At 48.0% G+C, this 21,153-nt stretch overlaps 1 protein-coding gene across 1 annotated transcript in view; it reads right to left on the bottom strand.

Annotated features, from left to right (window-relative positions):
* Window positions 1-21,153, bottom strand: part of PEX14 (peroxisomal biogenesis factor 14) — a gene marked incomplete at its 3' end in the record, with an annotated part of 148,201 nt that overhangs the window by 78,453 nt on the left and 48,595 nt on the right. Inside the window, exon 3 of the mRNA XM_080691281.1 lies at window positions 3,088-3,172. Coding sequence (XP_080547407.1) covers window positions 3,088-3,172 — 85 coding nt within the window. The remainder of the gene's footprint in view (window positions 1-3,087; window positions 3,173-21,153) is intronic.

Raw genomic sequence — 21,153 nt, 5'->3', positions numbered from 1 at the left:
CAATGCGACCAACTCAGCTGATGCGCCTAAAGTAACCCTCATTTTCCACTGAACTGACATGCACTACAGGGACCTCAATTTCTATATTAAATATTAAATAATATTTAAAAAAAAAACAAAATTGGATTTGCCTTTTCAGGAAAGAGATGTTTATTAAAAAAAAAGAAAGTCGAGATTATAATTCAAGTCAGTGCTCTACTGCAATTCCCTGAAGGGACATTTGCCAGGGAAAGGCAAGCCTACAGGAGCTGAGCGCTCTCCAAAGCCAGTGCCCCAAACCCGCCGCAGCAGGGAGCGATCCTGCAGGGACAGGGAGAGCGAGGATGCCAGAGCGTGTTCCCTCCCGCGCTGACCACCCGCAGCCAACTCCTCCCTTCCCCCAGGACTGCGAGGGACAGGGCAGATGCTCCCTGCTCATCGCCATCAGAGGTGGGGCCAAACTATGCTGACCGGGTAAGCCTGACCCAAAGAACAGCGGAAATTTAAAAAGTGAAGTTTAACTTCTCGAAGGGGCTTTTCTTCCCCGGACGCCAATCAAACCTTGGAATTCTCTGCCCAGAAAAGGTCCTGCCAGAACCTACCCTATTGGGATTCAACTCGGAAATGGATAATTACTGACGGCCGCAGCATTTTAGGGTATAATGGAGATGGGTGATTAGCTTCAGTGATTCCGGGTGTAAGTACTATCTCTTTAGAGCACGGGCAGAGTGGCCTCTCATTGTTTCCGAATGCCCCAAACTCCAAGAACCTAGCCCAAGCCGGAAGTCCACTCTACCCACACAGAATCCTTCTCCTTCGGACCCCTGCCAGGCCCCCGCGCCCCCCCACTTGGCACCTCCCACGGTGCTGACACCTGACGCCCCGCGTACGTACGCGTACGTGGCTGGCGTGTGCTCCCTGGCTGCCCAGGAGCGAAGCTGTGTGAGGCCAGAGGCTCTGCCTCTCTGATGTTGGAAAACCCCCAACGGGGAGACCAGGGTGAGCCACGGGGTAGACCCTTACTCTTGGGTAAACTGATAAATTAGTCAGTCGAGCTTCTTTTTTTTAAAGTAACAGATAATAATTGCACAAAATTGTTTCCTCTCTGCAGTAATTATGAGCCAAGTGACTCAAAAGAAGTATTATTTGGTCCGGAGTTTCTCTCTCTCTTTCTCTCCCTCTCCCAGTCAGGGATTTATTAAAATTAAACAGATTAGATGGAGCTCCTGATACTAAAACTGCTCAGCAAAAGCCTGCGGTGGGGAAGTGCCGAGCAAACACCAGAGACATTTGTCTCTAAATTGTTCTAAATACCTTCTGCAAATGAAATCCTAACCCAGCTGCGTCTGAGAGAAAATGAGGACTAACTGGTCATTGTCGGAGGAAGAGAAGATCAGACAGTTATAATATTGCACTATATACTGGGCTAAGGATCTCTTGGCTACCATAGATTTTGTCTCAGGTTACCCCGGGTAATCAGCTCGGCTTTTAGGCTCAGCTTTCCCCCGCTTCAATGCTTTGATGAGAGAGCTGAAATCCCTAAGCTTTTATGATTAATTACTCCCCATAGGTACACATATTTCAAGGAAAAACTCTTTTATGGCATGATGCTTGCGGAGTGGAGAGGCCAGCCAACACACTCCAAATTTTAATAATCTCCTAATGATGGGGGGCAAGCACAATGCAGCCCGCGAGCTCGCAGCCCTCGCCAGCCCCGTCGCGGGGCTCGGCCTTGGGGCTGTGCGCAGCAGAGCCCGTGGACGAACTGAGCTCGAGGTGCCCAGGCCCGTGCGTGCAGCCAAGGGACACGACAGGGGAAGGGCCCGGCTCATGGTGCGGCACTGCTGCGGCAGGATGTCATGGCGCCGCCCTGGGATGTCCCCAAGACACTCATCGCCGACTCCAGCTAAAAATGAATGGAACACCAGAATTTTGAGGCCAACGTTCCAACTTTCAAAGAAAAAGAGAGAGCCGGCCGTGGTGGCGCACGTGTGTAATCCCAGCGCTTGGGAGGCTGAGACAGGAGGCAGGTTCGAAGCCAGCCTCAGCTACTAATGAGGCTCTCAGGAACTTAGTGAGACCCTGTTTCCAAATAAAGTATAAAATAGGTCTGGGAGTTTAGCCCAGAGGTAGAAAAGCCCCTGGGTTCCACTGCCAATACCACCACCCCCCAGAAAAAAAAAAGGGTTTTTTTCCTGGAGGGAAGAGAAAACTCACTTTCCCCCCTTATGTTATAAAAAGGTCTTTACCCAGCTTGCTAGCTTTCTAGAAAACTGAATGTTCCAAGAATGAAAAGTCCAGTTTCTTTCTTTTCTTTCTTTCTTTTTTTTTTTTTTTTTTTTTTTTTTTTTTTTTTTTTTTTGGTGGTACTGGGGTTCCTGGAAACCCTTCCCAGACCTATTTTTTTAATATTTTTATTTGGAAAAAGGGTCTCTTAAGCCAGTGTGGCTGGCTTCAAACCTGCGCGATCCTCCTGTCTCTGCCTCCCAAGCCCGGGGATTACAAGCGTGCACCACCACGCCCGGCTCCAGTTTCTTTTTTAGTTAGTTAATTGTTTCCATTTCACAAAAAAAGGAAAATATCTTAAATTCCAACAGAACCAGAATAGATTGTGTACTTCAGATAATATTGACTATGTCAGGATCCATTTTATCCCTGCTTTGAGAACTAAAACAAAACCTGATATTTACCACCTCAATCTGTAAACCAGACTGACCCCAAGCTTGACCTTAACCTGACCTTGTCAGTCATCTCGCTCCCCTGTCCTTCGTGTCTTTCTTCCCCCTCTTTCACTGAAGCACTGGCCTCCCACAGCCAGCCATTCTGCGGCCAAGCCCACTGACAGAAGAAGGGCCAGAGAGCAGAGGTCCCCGGCCCCAGCCAACGGGGCCTCGGGAATCTGCCGCGGCCACGATGCCCTTGGTCTTGTATCTGGTGCCTAATTATCCAAATCACGTACTCACTCCGCTCCACTGTTAGGAAAAGAAATCTACCTGCCCGTGGGTAATGCACCCTACTCCCCACCCCAACCAGGTGGAGAGCCACGCCTGACTTCCACACTGAGGCTGACCCCATCCCAGGCCCCTCTGCGCGCTGGGGAACCTCTACCTTTCTTCTTAAGGAATGCTCTCCTGGTCGCAAGCGGGCTCTGGCGGACCCGGGAATTCTGCAGAAACTTCACTGCTGTGGCAATCTGGTGGGGAAAATAAAACAGAGAAGAGTAAACTTCAAGAGTCTGAATTTGAAGATGGAAAATCCTGTGAGTTCCCGGGGCCACCGAAACAACTGTATAGTTGAAGTTCAATGTGTGGCTATTTCTTACAGCTAAAATCTACCTAAGTGTAAGCCCAGGTCGTTTCCAGTGAACTGGCTTCCTGTCTCTGAGCGGGGCAAACCTAACCTCCTCCGCCCAGCTTTTCAGATGGACAATGAGCTTTTCCAGCCTTCCCTGTTGGAGCCCCGTCTTCAGCCACACTCACCCGGCACCCCCTTGTGCCATGCGCACCACCTCTACTCATCTACACACACACACACACACTCACACACACTCACACACTCACACACACACACACACACTCACTCACACACTCACACACACACACACACACAGTAGAGCCCTTTTATAGGCAGTCCTGACTCCTGGGAGCCTTCTCTAAATAAGCAAGCAAGCCATCTCTGATCTCCTATTCTCTTAAATTCTTCAACGCTGTAGTGTGTAGCATATAATTGAAGTCATAATTATACTGTCTTCTAACGTTCAGGCTGCTTCCCCAACTACACTGTAAGCAGCCGAGGAGAGGGGTCTGTGCTCCCTGTGCGGAGCCTGGAGAAGTGCTGAGCGCACAGGGCGAGAGGGACCGTGGAGGGGCCACACGCGGGGCTGGTCACACCGTCTCGCCTCCGCAGCGCAGCTGACATCGGAAGAGCCTTCGAAGGGCAAAGTCTGGGGTTCCCTGGCTAAAAGCTGACAGGCTGACAGATTATCTCCCTACCTCTGGAAATGAATATTCCTTAATGAAATCTTCATACCTACAAATAAGCCGAGCAGGGGATGGAAGGGAACTCCTGAAGGCATCAGCTTCCACATCGCTCAGCACACTCGAAGCGCGTTTACACACTGCTCTCCGCCCTCCATCACAGACGCTGCCCCTCCCAGGGGGAGCGCCGACCTGCCCAGGTAGGAAGGGGCCTGTTTTGAATGGCCGCCACCATTTGCCTCGTGGAAACCAAAAGAATATGGTCTCCCGTTATGGGTAAGGCCAACAGGCCCTGCGCTTCACTAGCAAACTGCTAAAAGAAAACATTTCTCAGGGGCCAGATAAAAGGAAGTTTTCTATGATCCTTAAACCCAGGGGGCAGTTGTACAGAGATTCAAACAGAAAGCGATGAGACTATAAATGAAATTAAGTTACAAATTGTCTCCTTCCTCATATTTCATATGATTTTTTTTTTCTCTCTTTTGGTACTGGGGATTGGACCCAGGGGCATTCTACCTTTGAGTTATACCCTCAGCCTGCTTGTTCGTTTATTTATTTATTTACTTATTGCGGTACTGGGGATTGAACCCAAGGACATTCTCCCTCCGAGCTACACCCCCAGCCATGTTTTATTCTTTATTTTGAAGCAGGGTCTCACTGAGTTGCGGAGGCCTCACTAAGTAGCTGAGGCTGTCCGTGAACCGCGATCCTCCGGTCTCAGTCTCCCAAATGCTGGGATGACAAGCGTGCGCCACCACGCCCGGCTTTACTTTTTGTTCTGAAACAGGGTCTCGCTAGATTGCTGAGAGTCTCACTGAGTTGTTGAGGCTGTCCTCAAACCTGAGATCCTCCTGTCTCGGCCTCCTAGTGCTAGGATTACAGGAGTGTGCTGCCACGCCCAGCTTATTTTATATAAACTCAACTGAGACCAGACAGACTTCTTGGGAACAAAAGATATGAAAGTAAATCAGAGAAGAGAAAATAAAAGCTAGGGAAACTCCCTTCTTTCTTCTTGACCCCTCTGGGGGAGGCTGCCCCTAGACTTCCTCCCAAAGATGAGGCCAGTCTCCGCCCTTTCTGGCCCGGCCTGCCCCTGTAAGAGGCACAGCGCTCCCTGAGTGTGAAGCCAGCTTCCTCTGGGCTGTCGTTTGCCCAACACTGCCAGGAGCACTGCACACTATCACAAGCCGCAGCGGCGACCAGCCAGTTCTGGACTCAGAGAAGCCACTGCTGGAGTGTCTGGAAGCCATAAGTCACACGCCTCCCCCTCGCCCTCAACTTCTTCACTTCAGGCTGACCAAACCGAGAAAGCTCGAACATGCCAGCTGGGCGTGGAGGCGCCTGCCTGCAGTCCCAGTACTTGGGAGGTTGAGACAGGCGCGTAGCAGGTTCACCGCCAGCCTCAGCAGTGCAGTGAGACTCATCAACCTAGAGAGATCCTGTTTCTAAATAAAAGCCGAGCCGGGCGTGGTGGCGCACGCTTGTCATCCCCGCGCTTGGGAGGCAGAGACAGGAGGATCATGCAGGTTCGAAGCCAGCCCTGTTTCCAAATAAAAATGTAAAAATAGGTCTGGGAGTGTAGCCCGGAGGTAGAAGGGCTTCCAGGAACCCCAGTACCAAAAAAAAAAAAAAAAAGCTGAACATGGTGCCGCATGCTTATAATCCTAGTACTTGGGAGGCTGAGACAGGAGGATTACAGGTTCCTGGCCAGCCTCAACTATTAGTGAGGCCTTCTGCAACCTAGTGAGACCCTGTTTCAAAATAAAGAATAAAAAACAGGGCTGGGGATGTAGCTCAGACATAGAATGCTTCTGAGTTCAAACTCCAGTACTGCAAAATATAAGATAAAATAAAAGCAAAGCAGAATAGGGCTGGGGCTGTAGTTCAGATGTAGAAAGTAGTTCAGACGTAGAAAGATGTAAAAATAAGCAAAGCAAAATAGGGCTGGGGGCATAGCTCAGAGGTAGAATGCCCCTGGGTTCAATTCCCAGTTACCCCCCCCAAAAAAAAACCTTTATCAAACAACTACAATACCCATTTTTATTGTATAATACAATGCATTTTATGAAGAGCTGGGAGAGGGGTGACAGAAAGGAAAAAAAGACAGAGAAAGGGATGAGTAGGGGAGGGACGGCGAAGGGAGACGGAGGCCGTGGGACAAGAGGAGGCAAAACAGGAGTAAACAGGAGAGGGGGGGGGGCAAGGAGAGAGGCCTCCCCTCTGGAAGAGAAGGACAGGTCCGTGTCTCAGGCAACCCCCCCCCGGGGGGGGAGGCAATGCCAATCTGCACTGCTCAGAGGGCTGGGATAATTGTTCTTCACCTGGAGGGGAAAAAAAATGCACCTTCCACACGCAAGAAAATGAGTGTTGGTATCACGCGGCAGTGTCTGCAGCGGCGAAGTGCATACCAGGCGCTGGGGGAAATGCGGATGCTCAGGTCTTGGATAGGAGAAGCGAGCAGCTCGGCTTCTATCGTTCGCCCACAGAAACAGAAGCCTTTCCTGCGTCCTTCCAAAATTTCCCATGACAGAAAGAAAACAGAATCCCACCACTCAAACGCAGAGGTTTCACCTTGCTTTTTAATACGGTCCTTGGCATATGCATTTCTGGTCAGAGAGCAAAGTTCTGATGGTTTAATGGTGCACTCAATGCAGTGCTTGGCGCATTCCATCAATTTTTTTTTAAAAAATTGCATCTCTTATTTCTTTAAATACATTAATCAGCCTAGTGTAGGCAAAACGGATCCATCGGACAATGCAATAAACATGAATTATCATCTATCCAACACGCATAATGGCTTAAAAATACATAATAGCAGGTGTAGTTTAAATGATTAGTTATTACACCTGTGGTGGGTCTGATTCAATTGGGAAAAATCATCTTTAATAGGTTAAAAGGTTTAGATCACCATGCTTTCCTTAAAGTGGCTGCAGAGAGGGAATGATGGAGTGCTCTGTCATTAGTAATTCATTTAAGAAAAACGTGGGGGATATAGCAAAGAACAGCATAAGCGAGCGAATCCAATTTAAACATCAGGTAAAGTAGAAAACACCTTTTAAAAAAGCAAGATAAATGAATTTGGAAGGGAGATGAAATTGACGTATTTATTTTAACGGGAATTTGACAAAGTCCCGGTACACTTCAAAGTTGCAAAAATATGAACAATTTCTTTTAAAGTTTCCATTCACTAATTTCAAGTCATATAAAATAATACTGCCAAACACCTACATAAAGTGTATTTGGGGCTTGTTTATGCTCCTCCTGCTCTTTGTCTGAAAATGCAGGCGACAGGCAAATCACATATTTAACAGCCTCGCCATCACTACTCCAGATGCAAAAATCTAAAGCACCCAAACTAATAGCCCCGACATAATGTGCTGAATAAGACACCCAGGTAAGCAGCCAGGGGAGCGTGGACACAGGAGAACCTCTCTCCTCCCCTCACTAATGATGTCCCCAGCTACTCTTCACTCCTCTCCTCCCGCCCCCAAGACACCGAGGCTCCGACAGCAGGGAAGGTCCGTCCAATCTGGAATTTTATAGCCCTGTGACTCATACATCGATGGTAAAAGATTTCCCAAAACTCCTTACCCGCAACACACAGGTCTTCACCCCCTCAATAGCTGACGGGTTCGAGGCCTTTCGCCCGCCTATTGCTGGGCACTTTTCATTAACTTCATGGGGCGTTGCAAATGGCTTTCCTCAGGAGAGGTCCAACACACACCAAACGCTGCTGCCGGGCTCAGTGACGGGTGCCCGCAGCCTGTCCCGCCTCAGCGTTTGATTTTCTAGTTAGAAGATGAGTGTGACTATTCTTGGGTTATATCTGTGCCCAACCAAATGACATAAATCCAGGCCAAATCTTCCCCCTCGAGGCCAAAGATGTGGAAGGGCGCCGGGAACTTCCTGGCGCACACTGCGGGAGTGCAGCAAGCCGGGCGTTCTGGCACAACGCTCGTGCCACTGCTGAGCCACTTTCCTCTCCCCTCTTCTTGCACCGATTGCGTTTGTAATGAGTACACCCCAAATTACCAGTGGCTAGCTGGATCAAAATAAAGATGAAGAACTCAGAATAAAACAGAAAGTTTCTCACTCCCCGCCCAATCCCTTTGGCCCCATTATTTACCCTCCTACCCCCAAGGCAAAGTAAAACCACCTTGCCACCGCCAACTCCACTCCACATTCGTGGGGAAATTTGATAGTTTTCACTGTCTGTGGTCACTTTAAAGGGAGAGGAAAGACTGGGGTGCAAAGGTGAGGGGTAAATTCCTGTCTGGGTTCCTGTAACGATGGTTATGTTGGAAATACCAACATACCAATACCAGGAAAAAAGGGGGAGACTTCAGGTTGAAAAACACCTTTGGATCCAAGATGACTGGCTAACTGAGAGAGATTTGTGTTTGAGCAAGCAGGATTTGTAACTGTATAAATGAATGGAGTACAGAATACTCAGGGGTTATCTGCTGTGAACTACGCGCTGCTAAGTGCATTGTGCAGGGGCAAGTAATCCCTGGTGGGAAGAATCCAGGTTCCTGACAGTCTTCACCGAAGAGACGCTGCCTGTGTGTTTTCCATTCTCCTACAAAAGACCAGCACGTTGTAATCTTCCGAGTGCGCACTTATTTTCTGCACAAGGGGGCCGGGAGAACAGAGCCTGCCTAATAGCGAGCCTGGGGTTTGAGGGAGCCTTAGCACTCTGCACCTGACACGTAAACCTGGTGCATTGTCTCCGGTGACACTTATTTGGAATGCCACCAACTCCAGCACTCCTGTGTATTACACACACATCTATCTCCTAGAATGTGAGCGTTCATTAGCCATTTTAAAATATTAAAAATATTCAAAAATTAATGGCAGTAACAACCAAAGCCAAGTCCTTTTTAACCCAGAGAGAACACAACCAGAGGGCAAGGGAAAGTGGCCCATACGGGGCCTCAAACCCCACTGGAGCGCCGCTCCGGTGTGCTGGGCGGAGGGTTAAATCACCTGCGAAGGGTTCCTCCTGCTCTAAAGGAGGCACCCAGAAAGAATCCTGTTAACAAGCCACAGACCAAAGCCGACCCGAGTTTTAACGAGGGCTGACTTTAAAAGCCCGGCAGTACCGAGGAGAGAACCCTCTTGAAGCAGAAATGCTGCATTTTAGTAAGAAATCAGTACTGTCAGGAGTTCCTTGACAAATACGGTCATCGGTGGCACAAGGAAATAGTTGCAAAGCAGCTGTTAATCAGAGAAACACATCGCAGAACGCTGATGCTAGCACTCGTGAAAAAATGCAACGGGCTAATTATGAAGCCATATATCTCACTAAAGAGGCGCGCTCCTGGAGACTCCAGGCAGAGCTCTCTCCCGTCCAGGGTGCGAAGACAACATAACTGGGGTTTCTGCACCCGGACGCCTCTCCGGCCGCCACTCCGTCCAGGGCCCTCTCCTTCTCAGCTCTACACGCCCTTTCTAGCTAGGGCACCAGCTGGGGAGGGGAGGAAGCAGGGACGACCATGAGCCACGTTCCAAGACGCTGCATGAATACACCCAAAGGATCCTGAACCAGAGTAGAAAGCAAATCTGCAGCCAAGCCAAAGACAGGAAACGGAATAACAGCCTACGTGCGGCAGAAGGGCCAAGGTGTGAGCGCCTCGGTGGAGGAGCCGCACCGGGCCACGGGCAAAAAAGAAAAGCTTAGAGCCGCTTCCGTCTGGAACCTCCAGGGGAGAAGGGAGCTTCCAGAGAGCTGCTCTCGGGTGCGAATCCAACTCAGGGAAGCCCAGGGTCTCAGAGTCGGGAGAGAAGGCAAAGTTAATATGCAGAGGAGGGCTCGGTCCACGGAGCCTCTGCAAGGACAAGAAGGGATAGGCGCTCCGACACCAGACTTGCGGGCAGGGGCCACCGCACACTGGGAGCAAAACCGCCGGAATGGCAAGAGGGGAGTAACCTTGGGGTGGCCCCAGCGGCGCCCTAGCACAGAGCCAAAGTGCCCCCTAGCCGGAGCCGGCGGAGGCGCAGGCCGGAGGCGGCCGCTCCGCTAACTCGCACAGCCCAAATTAAGTGTTTTCACTCAGGGAAAATGAAATGTTTTGCAAGATGAAACAGAATGAAAATTGAGGTTTTAGGTAATTACTAGTTGGCATTTACATATCACGGGCTGGTTCAACACCTATTCATTTTCCTCTTTTATTTTCAATTTTTTAAAATTGCTCATTAAAAATGAACAGATGACAGTGACAGAATTTTTTTTGGTACTCTTTCCCCTTCTCAGAGGGTTACAAAATCAAGAGGTACTTTTTAGCCCACTTATCTGCAATTAACACAAGATTGTGTGCACTTGGACACGCATGCACGGGCGCACCACAAATACACACACGCGCACACACACACACACACATGTTCCATTTACGGGGGGTGGGGGGAGCAGAAGGGAGCAGTCACAAAAGCCAAATAAAGACAGTGAGCTGCTCTGGAGCCGCCCCCACCTGAGGAGGCGCAAGCCGGGGCCTGGCACGCAAGGGTTAAAGGGCGGAGCCTCTCTTTCAGCTGGAATTTCCTGGTTTTGGTCACTGTGTCCTTCCATTGTTCATGTGGGTTACAACCCTCCACTAATTAAACCTTGGGCCCTAATTTCCTTTGTTTTACTTTCCTCTGTCCTTTTGTATATTTCACATTAAAAGAAAGAAAACCCCTCTGGTAGAAGTGCACAGGGTTGACATAATAAAACATGATATATTTTAGGGTCTATTGTGTAAACCTGTATTTAGGGAATTCTAAAGCATGTATTACTGACCCTAGTCTCTCTTATAAACACATTGATATATGAAGTAAAAGCCTTTATGAAAAGTGGCAACTTCACATGTTCAAAAACTACCCTTCAAAGTGAAATATTTCTGCCATCTAGATTTTTTTTTCTTGGCCCTAGTTAAAAATATTGCACGAAGGGCTTGCCAGAATGTCATTGTTTTGTTATTTTACTCAAGTATTAGTTCACCCAGAAGTGTATGTGGAAATAAAAGTCATCCTAAGCCACCACACTCGACCTAACATGGAGTGGTGGTGGCCGCGGGGATGGAGGGTGCCTTGGGACAGGCTCTCCTGCCGGCCGGCCGGCCCTCGGCGGCCACCCTGCAGCCCATGGGGAGCGCAGAGCTTGGGAGGAGAGCTGCAGGTGCCTCACTCCAACTCTCCACACAGAGCTGGAGGATCTGCGCTTGCCGTGGAGGAATGAAAACCCTTGCTTCTGGGTTGAGAAGATCAAAGTTCCTTTTTAGGAAAGGTTGAGAAGGAGAAGGATTTTCCCCTTCAGGGAAGAAGAAAAGCAAATTTAAATGCCTTGTCCCCGTGTGTCCCCACCTGAATTTAGATAGCAGCCCCTCTAATTTTTGATGCAACCAACAAAGCAGATACCCAAAGAGGGAGAAAAAAAGGATGACATTTGCCTTTTCCTTGGCTTTGAAATCCAACTGGCAGCAAATTGTTTGAAGTCCTGTTTAGAGAAGAAACTGTAATAGCCTCCATACTGAAAAGAGAAGGAAAATGCCATTACACTCGGATCACGGTAGCAGTGACCTCCGTGGAGAAGGCAAACGAGCTGGCTGCACGCCGGAGGTTCAGCCAGCACGCCAGGAACAGAAATAAAAGGTTTATGTGCCAGCGGCAAGCAGTGAGAGCTGGGTGCTGGGTCCCAGGAGGTACCGAGAAAAGGCAAGAGCTCCGCTTTCTAGCACGGCGTCTTTCAACAGCTCCGTGACGGCCCTGCTTCCAGTTTCCCTTGGTTTAGATTTTCAGTATTCCTCTAATCTCCCTGCAGTTCAAGAAGAAGCAGAGAGCACCCAGGCTTCACGTTGTAAAATTAACAAAGGTGGCAAGCCACTGAGTTGAATCACTCCAAAGGAATGTAATGACTCAGGGTCCACGGTGCTCAGGGAGAACCGTGAGCTCACACAGTGGCAGTGGCTGGCGACGCCAATGCTAATGTATGTAGCACCCGGGCTGCAGGACTCCCCAGCGACACCACCAGCTCCAACTCCCAGGCGCCTTCTCCCCACCACTGGCCGGATTCCGTGCCTCTGCAAGTGACCGCTCTTCACTCCGGGCCCATCAGGTGCTCCGCAGATGGAGCGCCGCCTCAGTCCCCACTGCCTTTGAAGTCTGGACCAGAGGAAGGCTGGTGACGCTCCCTCTAGTTGAACATGATTGAGCTGTGGGGTGATCAGAAAGGGGAGGAACAGCGGTGTGTCCCAGATCACAGCAGCCTCCAGCACGAAGTCATCACGGGGTCAGGCAGCGCGTAAGTGGCCCACAGGTGGTGCGGGCCAGGGCCCCTCTCTTGAGCTGGGCACCTTCTCTCACAGGGCCAAGTGGGCTCCTGAACCCCAAAAGAGATAACCTCCCAGCCCAGAAATCCTGTCGACCGCGACCCAAGTATGGCTCGGAACTGAGAGCTTCGAGGAGTCACTCACTAGCGCTCCTACTAGGTTATCTTATAAGGAAATTGGAGAAAAATTAAATGTTAATAGATCTTAATACAAAAAAAGAACCAGTCACAGCCTAGAAATAGTTCAACTCCAAAAGATAGCAAGGGGAATTTTTGAAATGACAAACGTGGGTAGCTCAGGAGCATCTAGCCAGTGAGGTTGGCACACCTGTAATCCCAGTGCCTGGGAAGCTGGGGGCGGGGGGCGCAGGCTCCTGACCAGCCTCAGCAACTCAGCAAGACCCCTCGGCAACTAGCGAGATCCTGCTTGAAATAAAAAATAAAACAGGGCTGGGGGTATAGCTCAGAGGTGGACTACTCCTGGATTCAATCCCCAGCATCACCAAAAATACTTACACACACACACACACACACACACACACACACACACACGTAAGTAAGCAAGTAATAAAGCCCACTCTAAACCACCAATAGAAGAAAGTAAACAAGTCAGGTCTGCTGCTAACAAAAGACCACTGAGTCCTAGTTCCTGCTATTATCTTAGATAATTTTATGGCATCAGGGAAACAATTTCAAGTTGTGAGTTCCAAAGGTATGATTCCTAATACAGTAACCTGGCAGACTTAAAAATGTCCCAATTAGCAGTAAAGATGATAGGGATTAGAAACTGACTATTTAAAGGGGCAAAGGCAACCAGTTCCTCCCAGAGGAAAGTCGCCCTCTTCAGTGAGCACACAGCCCAGCGCAAACAGGAATGAGTTCTTCACTGGGGCAAGCAAGACGACTGAGGGAAACGACTCTGGCAGTAAGTGGGGTGACATCAGATAGACTTTTTTTTTTCCAGTACTGAGACTGAACCCAGGGGCATCCCACATCCAAGCTATACCCCACCCCTATTTTTTATTCTTTATTTTGAAACAGCGTCTCACACTGAGTTGTGGAGGGCCTCACTAAGTAGCTGGGGCTGTCCCCGAACTTACCTCCTTCCAAATGCTGGAATTACAAGCATGTGCCACCATGCTCAGCTTCCTATTTTTTATTCTTTATTTTGAAACAGGGTCTTACTAAATTTCAGAAGGCCTCACAAAGTAGCTGAGGTTAGCCATCAGTTTGCAGTCTTCCAGTCTCAGCCACACAAATACTGCGATTATAAGCATGTGTTCCACCACCACTAGGCCTGGCTCAGATGCATTTTATATCATTATGAAACAATCTGACAGCCATGTTCAATCATCATCATCTTCTTCATCATCTCCTTCTCCTTTTTTATTATTTATTTATTTATTTATTTATTTATTTATTTTTGGTACCAGGGTCATTTTTAACTCTGAGCTACTCTCCCAGCCTTTTTTCTTTTTTTCTTTTCTTCTTTCTTTCTTTTTTTTTTTTTTTTTTTTTTTGTGTGTGTGTGTGTGTGTGTGGTACTGGGGGCAGAACCCAGGGCCTTTTCTACCTCCGGGCTAGACTCCCAGACTTTTTATACTTTATTTGGAAACAGGGTGTCACTAAGTTGCTGAGAGCCTCACTCAGTAGCTGAGGCTGGCTTTGAACCTGTGCGACCCTCCTGTCTCAGCCTCCCAAGCGCGGGGATCACAAACACGCAACACCACCCCCGGCTCTTTTCTTATTTTTGAAACAAGTTTTGATAGGTTGCTGTGCATCTTGCTAAATTGCTGAGGCTAGTCCTGAACCTCCAATCTTCCAGTCTCAGCCTCCCAAATATTGGGATTATGGGCTTGAGCCACCATGCCCAGCTCTAGTACTATTTTTTTTTTTCTTTTTGTAGTACTTGGGATGGAACCCAGGGGCATTCTACCTCCAAGCTACACCCCCAGCCCTATTTTATTCTTTTTATTTTAAAACAGAGTCTAAGTCTAGTCCTATATTCTAAGAAAGGGGTCTCTAACATAGGTCCTACCTCTACAGCCAATTTCAGAGACAGGTGAAAAAAATTCCGTGTGTGTGTGAACGCGTGCGTGCGCATGTGTGTATGGTGTGTGTGTGGTGTGTGTGCGTGTGTGGTGTGTGCATGTGTGTGTGCGCGTGTGTGCGCACGCGTGTGTGGTGTGTGTGTGTGTGTGTGTGTGTGTGTGTGTGTGTGTGTTAAATGCATCTTTCTTGGGCACTGAAATAAGGACTGCAGAACTGATTTTCATACCCACTGTCAGATTTGTACCCACAGAGTGATTCATTAATCCCCAGGTGTGGATGTTTAAAAAGTCAAGAGACAGCAGCTCCCCTGACAAACCTCACTTTGGCCATTTTCAGCACATGGAGGGAACCTGTCACACACAGGAACAGCCCTCGTGGCTTTGAACCACTCAGCAACCTCTTATGAACATCACAAATGCTCATCATTAACAACCACAGTTACCAATTAACAAACACATACTTTAAAAAACAAATGGCCGGGTGGTGGCCCGAGCTTGGGAGGCGGAGACAAGAGGATCACGCAGGTTCAAAGCCAGCCGTGCTGGCTTAAGAGACCCTGTTTCAAAAAAAAAAAAAAAACGTTAAAAAATAGGTCTGGGAGTGTAGCCCGGAGGTAGAAAGGCTCCCAGAAACCCCAGCACCACCAAAATAAATAAATACATAAATACATACATACATACATACATACATAAAATAAAAATAAATAAAAGACAAATGATTTCAAGTCAGGCATGGTGGCACTTGCCAATAATCCCAGTACTTGGGAAGCAAAGGCAGGATTGCAGGTTTAAGGCCAGTGCAGTAACTTAAACTGAGAACCTGCTTTAAAATTAAAATACTAAGAATAATAATAAGGCTGGAGGTGTAGACCTGAGGTAGAACGCCCCTGGGTTCAGTCCCCAGCGCCACCGATAGACAAGTGATTCCACTAAGGCCTACCAGACACCAGAGCCACCCTAGCCACGAGCACGTCCTGCTACAAGGGGAGGATGAAAAGCAGAGCTCTGATGTCCCACAGGTGACGCTCCTACCAACCGCCGTAGTCTAGGAGATGCCGAATGAGCGCATCATCTGCTTACAGTTAACACAAAATTTACGCAATTCTCCCCATTAAGCAAATCAGTTCTATTAAGCCGCCTCCTCCTCCTCCTCCTTTAATCAATGTTAAGTCATCTTAAATTCCTTCCAGCTCTGTCTGGGGAACAGAAAGATGTTCCCTTTTGTTATTCAAAGGGTTATAAATCGACATCTTGCTCGGCAACGTTCTCGACCCCAGGCCCTGCGCGTAGGGTAAGATATTCAGAAGTTACAAAAACCCCTAAATGTCCTCAATTGAGCACAAGCTTCCTGAGACACTGCTCCTCGTATTCTGCCTGCTGTCCTTTCTCTCTCTCCTTGCCTGTTTAAACACATGGACACGGAGTTATTAACTTTTACAGGAAAGACAAATAAAATAATGTCGAAGCAAGAACGCGGTGATGTCAGGCTGCAGCTAGCACCACTCATCTGTGGGAATCTGATTAGCGCTGGAGTGGCAGAGCTACCTGGAAAAGTGCTCACAATCAAATAAAAAAACGATACCAAAACATTAACCTGATGGCTAAAAACTCCACATTTAAACAGTTAAAGTAATAAAGAAGCTTTTATTGAGTATTTTTTATATTTCATTATGCCCCAAATTGACGAGGACTCCGGATACATTTTCTAGACTTTTGGTTCCTCAAATCAAATGCTCTCTTAGACTTTTTTTTTTTTTTTTAAACTAAAAGGAAACGGCATTTCTTGTAAATTTGAATGAAAGGCTTAAAGCTTCTCCTGCAATATCGACATCAGCCTTGAGTGCAAACACGGCAACACGGCCAAACACCGCCACAAACAGAAGCCTTTTTGGGTTAATCTACTTTCATTCTGAACCTGTTCAAAAGCCAACTGAGAATTTTCCCCCATGTTGTTTTTCCTTGCACAAATATCTACATTTCCTCATTTATACACATTATGTTCACAGTCACCAGGAACAGAACTGACGCAGAACAGAAAGCGGGCTGCAGGGTTGGGGTCCTCCAATCCCAGGCTCCCAACCACTGGGATTATGGGCTGAACTACCACACCCAGCTCTAGTTGTACTTTCTAAGAAAGGGGTCTCTAACATAAGTCCCACGTCTACCGCCAATTTCAGAAGTAATCTACCTACCCAGTAGGACAGAAACCTGAGTACGCATTCATGCTTATGATCCCAGTACTCGACAGGCTGAGACAAGACGATCGCAGGTTCTCAGCCAGCCCCAGCTACTCGGTGAGGCCCTGCGCAACTCAGTGAGACCCTGTTTCAAAATAAAGAATAAAAAGTAGGGTTGGGGGTATAACTCAGAGATAGAGTGCCCCGGAGTTCAATCCCTAGTACCACAAAGAAGAAAAAAAAAATGTCTGCACACTGCATGTAACCTTAACTAACGTGTTTTGAAAATGGCGTCTCACTTCCCCACTCTGCCTCAGATCCCTCATTTCCACAAGGACAGGGTTAAACAGATGATCTTCAGGGCTCCCTAACTGTGCCATTTTATCATTCGTAAGTTAGTTCCAAGAGGCTAGCGATAACTATGCCAGGGATACGGGCTTAGGTCAAGGAAGTTCAAGGACAAGATGCCACGTTTCCAGAGCTCAGTTCTCCAAGCTCATACCCCATTCAAAAGAGGAGAAGAGAGGACGCAGAAGAGCAGAAATCAGTGCCACAAAATGCGATGTTACGAAACGCACGTATTATACATATAGTAAAGCTTCACTCACTCTATTTATTTTATACCCAAGCGTAGTTATCTGGTACCCAAAACCAAAGGATTAAAAGCTGCAAATGAAAAGGGAGCCACCTAGATCAAGGACGGCAACGGAACAAAGACACGACAGCCAGGAAAGCCCAGCCAATGTGGAGAGGAACATTTATGAAGAGCAAGCAAAACATGCCAAGAGCTTATTAGTGTGGGGTCATTCAGCACTGGTGGTGTCACTTAGAGTGGGGGCAAATATACGACATGTCTATATTTCAACAGGTTTTGAAAACAGATCTACACCTACAACCCAACATAAACATTTACATCTGAAAGGATGATACCGAGTCATCGGGATTAAATTATATTCCAGGATTAAATTATACTCCAGATCGTCTGCTTAATAAAGCAGGAGAGTATATAATCCATTTTATATAATTTCCAGCCAAAGGGCTCTGTTTGTTCTACTAGCATATGGGGTCTCAACGGTCATCGGAAAGTGCAGCTCCCCAGAATGGCTCATTCTGGGGGGTGGCAGAGATGGCGGGTTTCTTGGACTGAACGAGAAGAGCTCCTATTCAAGTTAGATTAGGAAGCAAGAAGCCAGAGGCAATAATGCATGGTTGCGGAGCATTCAGCAGGTCTGCACTTACAAAACCAAAGAGCAAGCAAGGACGCTGCTCTGCGTTGCGCTCCAGGGCAAGGAGAAGGCCGAGAGCACCCGCGGCCGCCTGGCCCTGCTCATCGCTGAGGACCCCCTTCAACAACGCTGACAAATGGCCAGCAAACCTCCATTTGACTTGGAGGTTTTTGGTTTTTTTGGTTGGTATTTTGGTTTGGGGCATTGTGGTGGTGGTGGTGGTGGTGGTATGTGTGTGTGTGAGAGAGAGAAAGACAGACAGACAGACAGATTGGAGACTGGACTCAGGGGCATTCTACCTCGGAGCTATACCCAGCCCTGTTTTATTTACTTATTTTTTTCTAGTTTGAAGCAGCATCTCACTAGGTTGCCGAGAGCCTCGCTAAGTTGCTGAGGCTGTCCTTGAACCTGCAATCCCCCTGTCTTAGCCTCCCAAGTACTGGAATTACAATCGTGCGCCACCACGCCCCGCTGTAAGCCTTCACTTGAATACTTAGAGTAGATAGAGAACTCACTCCTTTTTTTTTGGGGGGGGGAGACTGGGGAATGAACCCAGGGTCATTCTACCTCCAAGCTACATCCACAGCCTGATTTTATTTCTTATTTGGAAACGAGGTCTCACTAGGGTTGCTGAGAGCCTCTAAATTGTGGGACAGACTCGGAACCTACAATCTCCTATCTCAAGCTCTGTTACTCCCCTAAGAGATTGTCAACTCATTTCAGTTGTTTGTTTTGGGTGCTGGGATTGAACCCAGGGGTATTCTACCGAGATACATCCCCAGCCCTTTTTATTTTTATTTTGAAACAGGATCTCACTAAGTTGCAGATGGCCTTGATAAGTTGCTAGGGCTGGCCACAAACCCACAATCCTCCTGTTTCAGCCTTGCAAGTGCTGGAATTACAATTATGCAAACCACAACGTTGTTTTGGGGGGTTCTTTTTGTTTGTGTTGTTTGTTTGTTTGTTTTGGTGGTACTGAGGTTCCTGGAAGCCCTTCTACCTCCGGGCTACACTCCCAGACCTATTTTATACTTTTTTTATTTGGAAACAGGGTCTCTTATGCCAGCACACTAGCTTCGAACCTGTGCAATCCTCCTGTCTCCGCCTCCCAAGCACAGGGATTACAAGCATGCGCCACCAGGCCCAGCAATGTTTTTGTTTTTTTAAGACAAGGTCTGAGCCCGGCGTGATGGCAGACACTCGTAATCCCAGTACTTGGGAGGCTGAGACAGAAGGATCACAGGTTCGAGGACAGTTTGAGCTAGTAAGACTCTCAACAAACCTAGTGAGACCCTGTTTCTAAATAAAACAAAATAGGGCTGGGAGTGTAGCTTAGAGGTAGAACATCCCTGAGTTCAATCCCCAGTGCCACAAGAAAGAAAAGAAAAAAAAGACAGGATTTCACTATGTTGCCCAAGCTGGCCTCACACTCTCGGGCTCACACGATCCTCCTCACTCCAGCCTCCTGAGTGGCTGAGGCTACAGGCATGTACTCACATCTGGCAAGTAGTCTTTTTAATTTTTTCTCCAGTACCAGAGATGAAACCCAGGGGCATTCTACCTCCAAGTCACACCCCCAGCCCTGTTTTTTAGTCTTTTTTATTTTGAAACGGGGTCTCACGGAGTTGTGACGGGCCTCGCGAAGTAGCTGAGGCTGCTCCCGAACTGCGCCCTCCGGTCTCCACCTCCAGAATGCTGGGATGACGAGGGTGCCCACCACGCCCGGCACTAGCGGTCTTTTAAACTGAATGGAAATCTAGTTTCCTGAACCTGCTGTCCACTGGTCCTGTTCTCTGCAGGAGAACAATACTAACTGATCCACTTTTTGAAACTACACTGGGTAAGGAATTAAGATAGGCATCTTTTCCACAAAGAGCATTTCTCCTACTCTGCATAGTAACTAAATGTGGACACAGACTTCACCATACTACAGTTCCATGAATTCTGCTCTTTAGCTTGCTAAGAGTAGCCTTGCCCTCTGCGGGAGAGCAAAGCGACACCTGTAATGTCAGGACGCATTAGCAATAATAAGGGCCACAGTAATGCAAGAGACGACTTCACACACACGTCATTGCAGAATGGCTAAATCCAATCAGCACGGCAGCGCTTCCTCCAACGCTGTGGTCACTGGGGCCAGCAGCGCGTGTGACGTGGACCCACTTACTGGAAGCTGCTGGAAACAGAAAGTGAGCGCTCCGCTTTGAGAATGTAATGGACCGGGTTTCCAGCCCACGAGCGGCTTGGCATTCTACTTTCCCAAGAATTACCTAGAAATTCATTTAACATCTAAAGCCTGCAAATGAAACTTCGGAAGGTTAAAAGTAACATAAAGAGAAGGGGAAAGAGGAGAGTATTCTTACCCTCGCCTTAAACCTACGTCATTCTTACAGGGAGAAAAGTCAACTCCCATTCCGTGGCAGTCAGGAGTCAAAGCCGATGGCGCGGCCTCAATTCTAACCCGGTCCCCACCAGCTCCTCCAGGGACTTTTGGACTCGCATGCCTTTCCTGAGTCGGCTTCCTCACCTGTAAAATGGAGCTAGTACTATCAGAGACTCGCCAGAGTGTTACAAGGAATAATTAGTATTTATGTAACACTTTTCATCTTCAAAGTAGGATTATTAGACTATAAAGCAGAGTAGATGTGGTCTGAAAAATCTTTTTAAACCCCAAAATAAAGCACGCAGGCAAATCCAGAGTGGCAATACTGGCTCCGTCATCTCGTCATCTCGGGAGAGCTCAGCCTCCGCAGGCGCCCTCCCTGCCCCCAGCCGCATCTGCGTGTGCAGACAAAGGACCAGACATCGTAGTGGGGAAACCCAGAGGGGTGAAAAGAAGGCAGAAGTTGGAGGAAAGACGGGGCAGAAAATGTAACAGGGAGGGGTATAGGAATGAAAAATACAGGGAAAGGAGGAAACAAAACCCTGCAAACAAGCCGGGCATGGTGGGCACGCAGGTCGTCCCAGCACTCTGAGGCTGAGACCGGAGGATCGCGTTCACAGACAGGCTCGGCTACTTAGTGAGGCCCTCCACAACTCAGTGAGACCCTGTTTCAAAATAAAGAATAAAAAATAGGGCAGGGGGTGTAGCTCAGAGGTCAAATGCCCCTGGGTTCCACCCCAGACCCACAAAAAAAAAAAAAAACTGCAAACAGCAGGGTGCGGTGGCGTTCGCTGGCAACCCCAGCACTTGGAGGCTGAGACAGGAAGGTCGCAGGTTTGAAGACAGTCTCAGCAAATAGTGAGACTCAAATTAACCTATAAGACCCCATTTCAAAATAAAATATAGGGCTAGGGGTTTAGCTTGGAACACACACACACACACACACACACACACACACACACACAACAAAAAATAAAGAAAAGGCGAATCTTATGCACTAGAAGAGCAAAAATAGAAAAACAAAGTGGAATGAAAAAGAAAACTTCATTACGAGAATACTT

Source organism: Muscardinus avellanarius (genome assembly GCF_963383645.1).
Source record: "Muscardinus avellanarius genome assembly, chromosome: 3".
Lineage (NCBI taxonomy): Eukaryota > Metazoa > Chordata > Mammalia > Rodentia > Gliridae > Muscardinus > Muscardinus avellanarius.
Note: the sequence above shows the minus strand (reverse complement) of the source record. Positions and strands in the feature narration are given on the sequence as shown.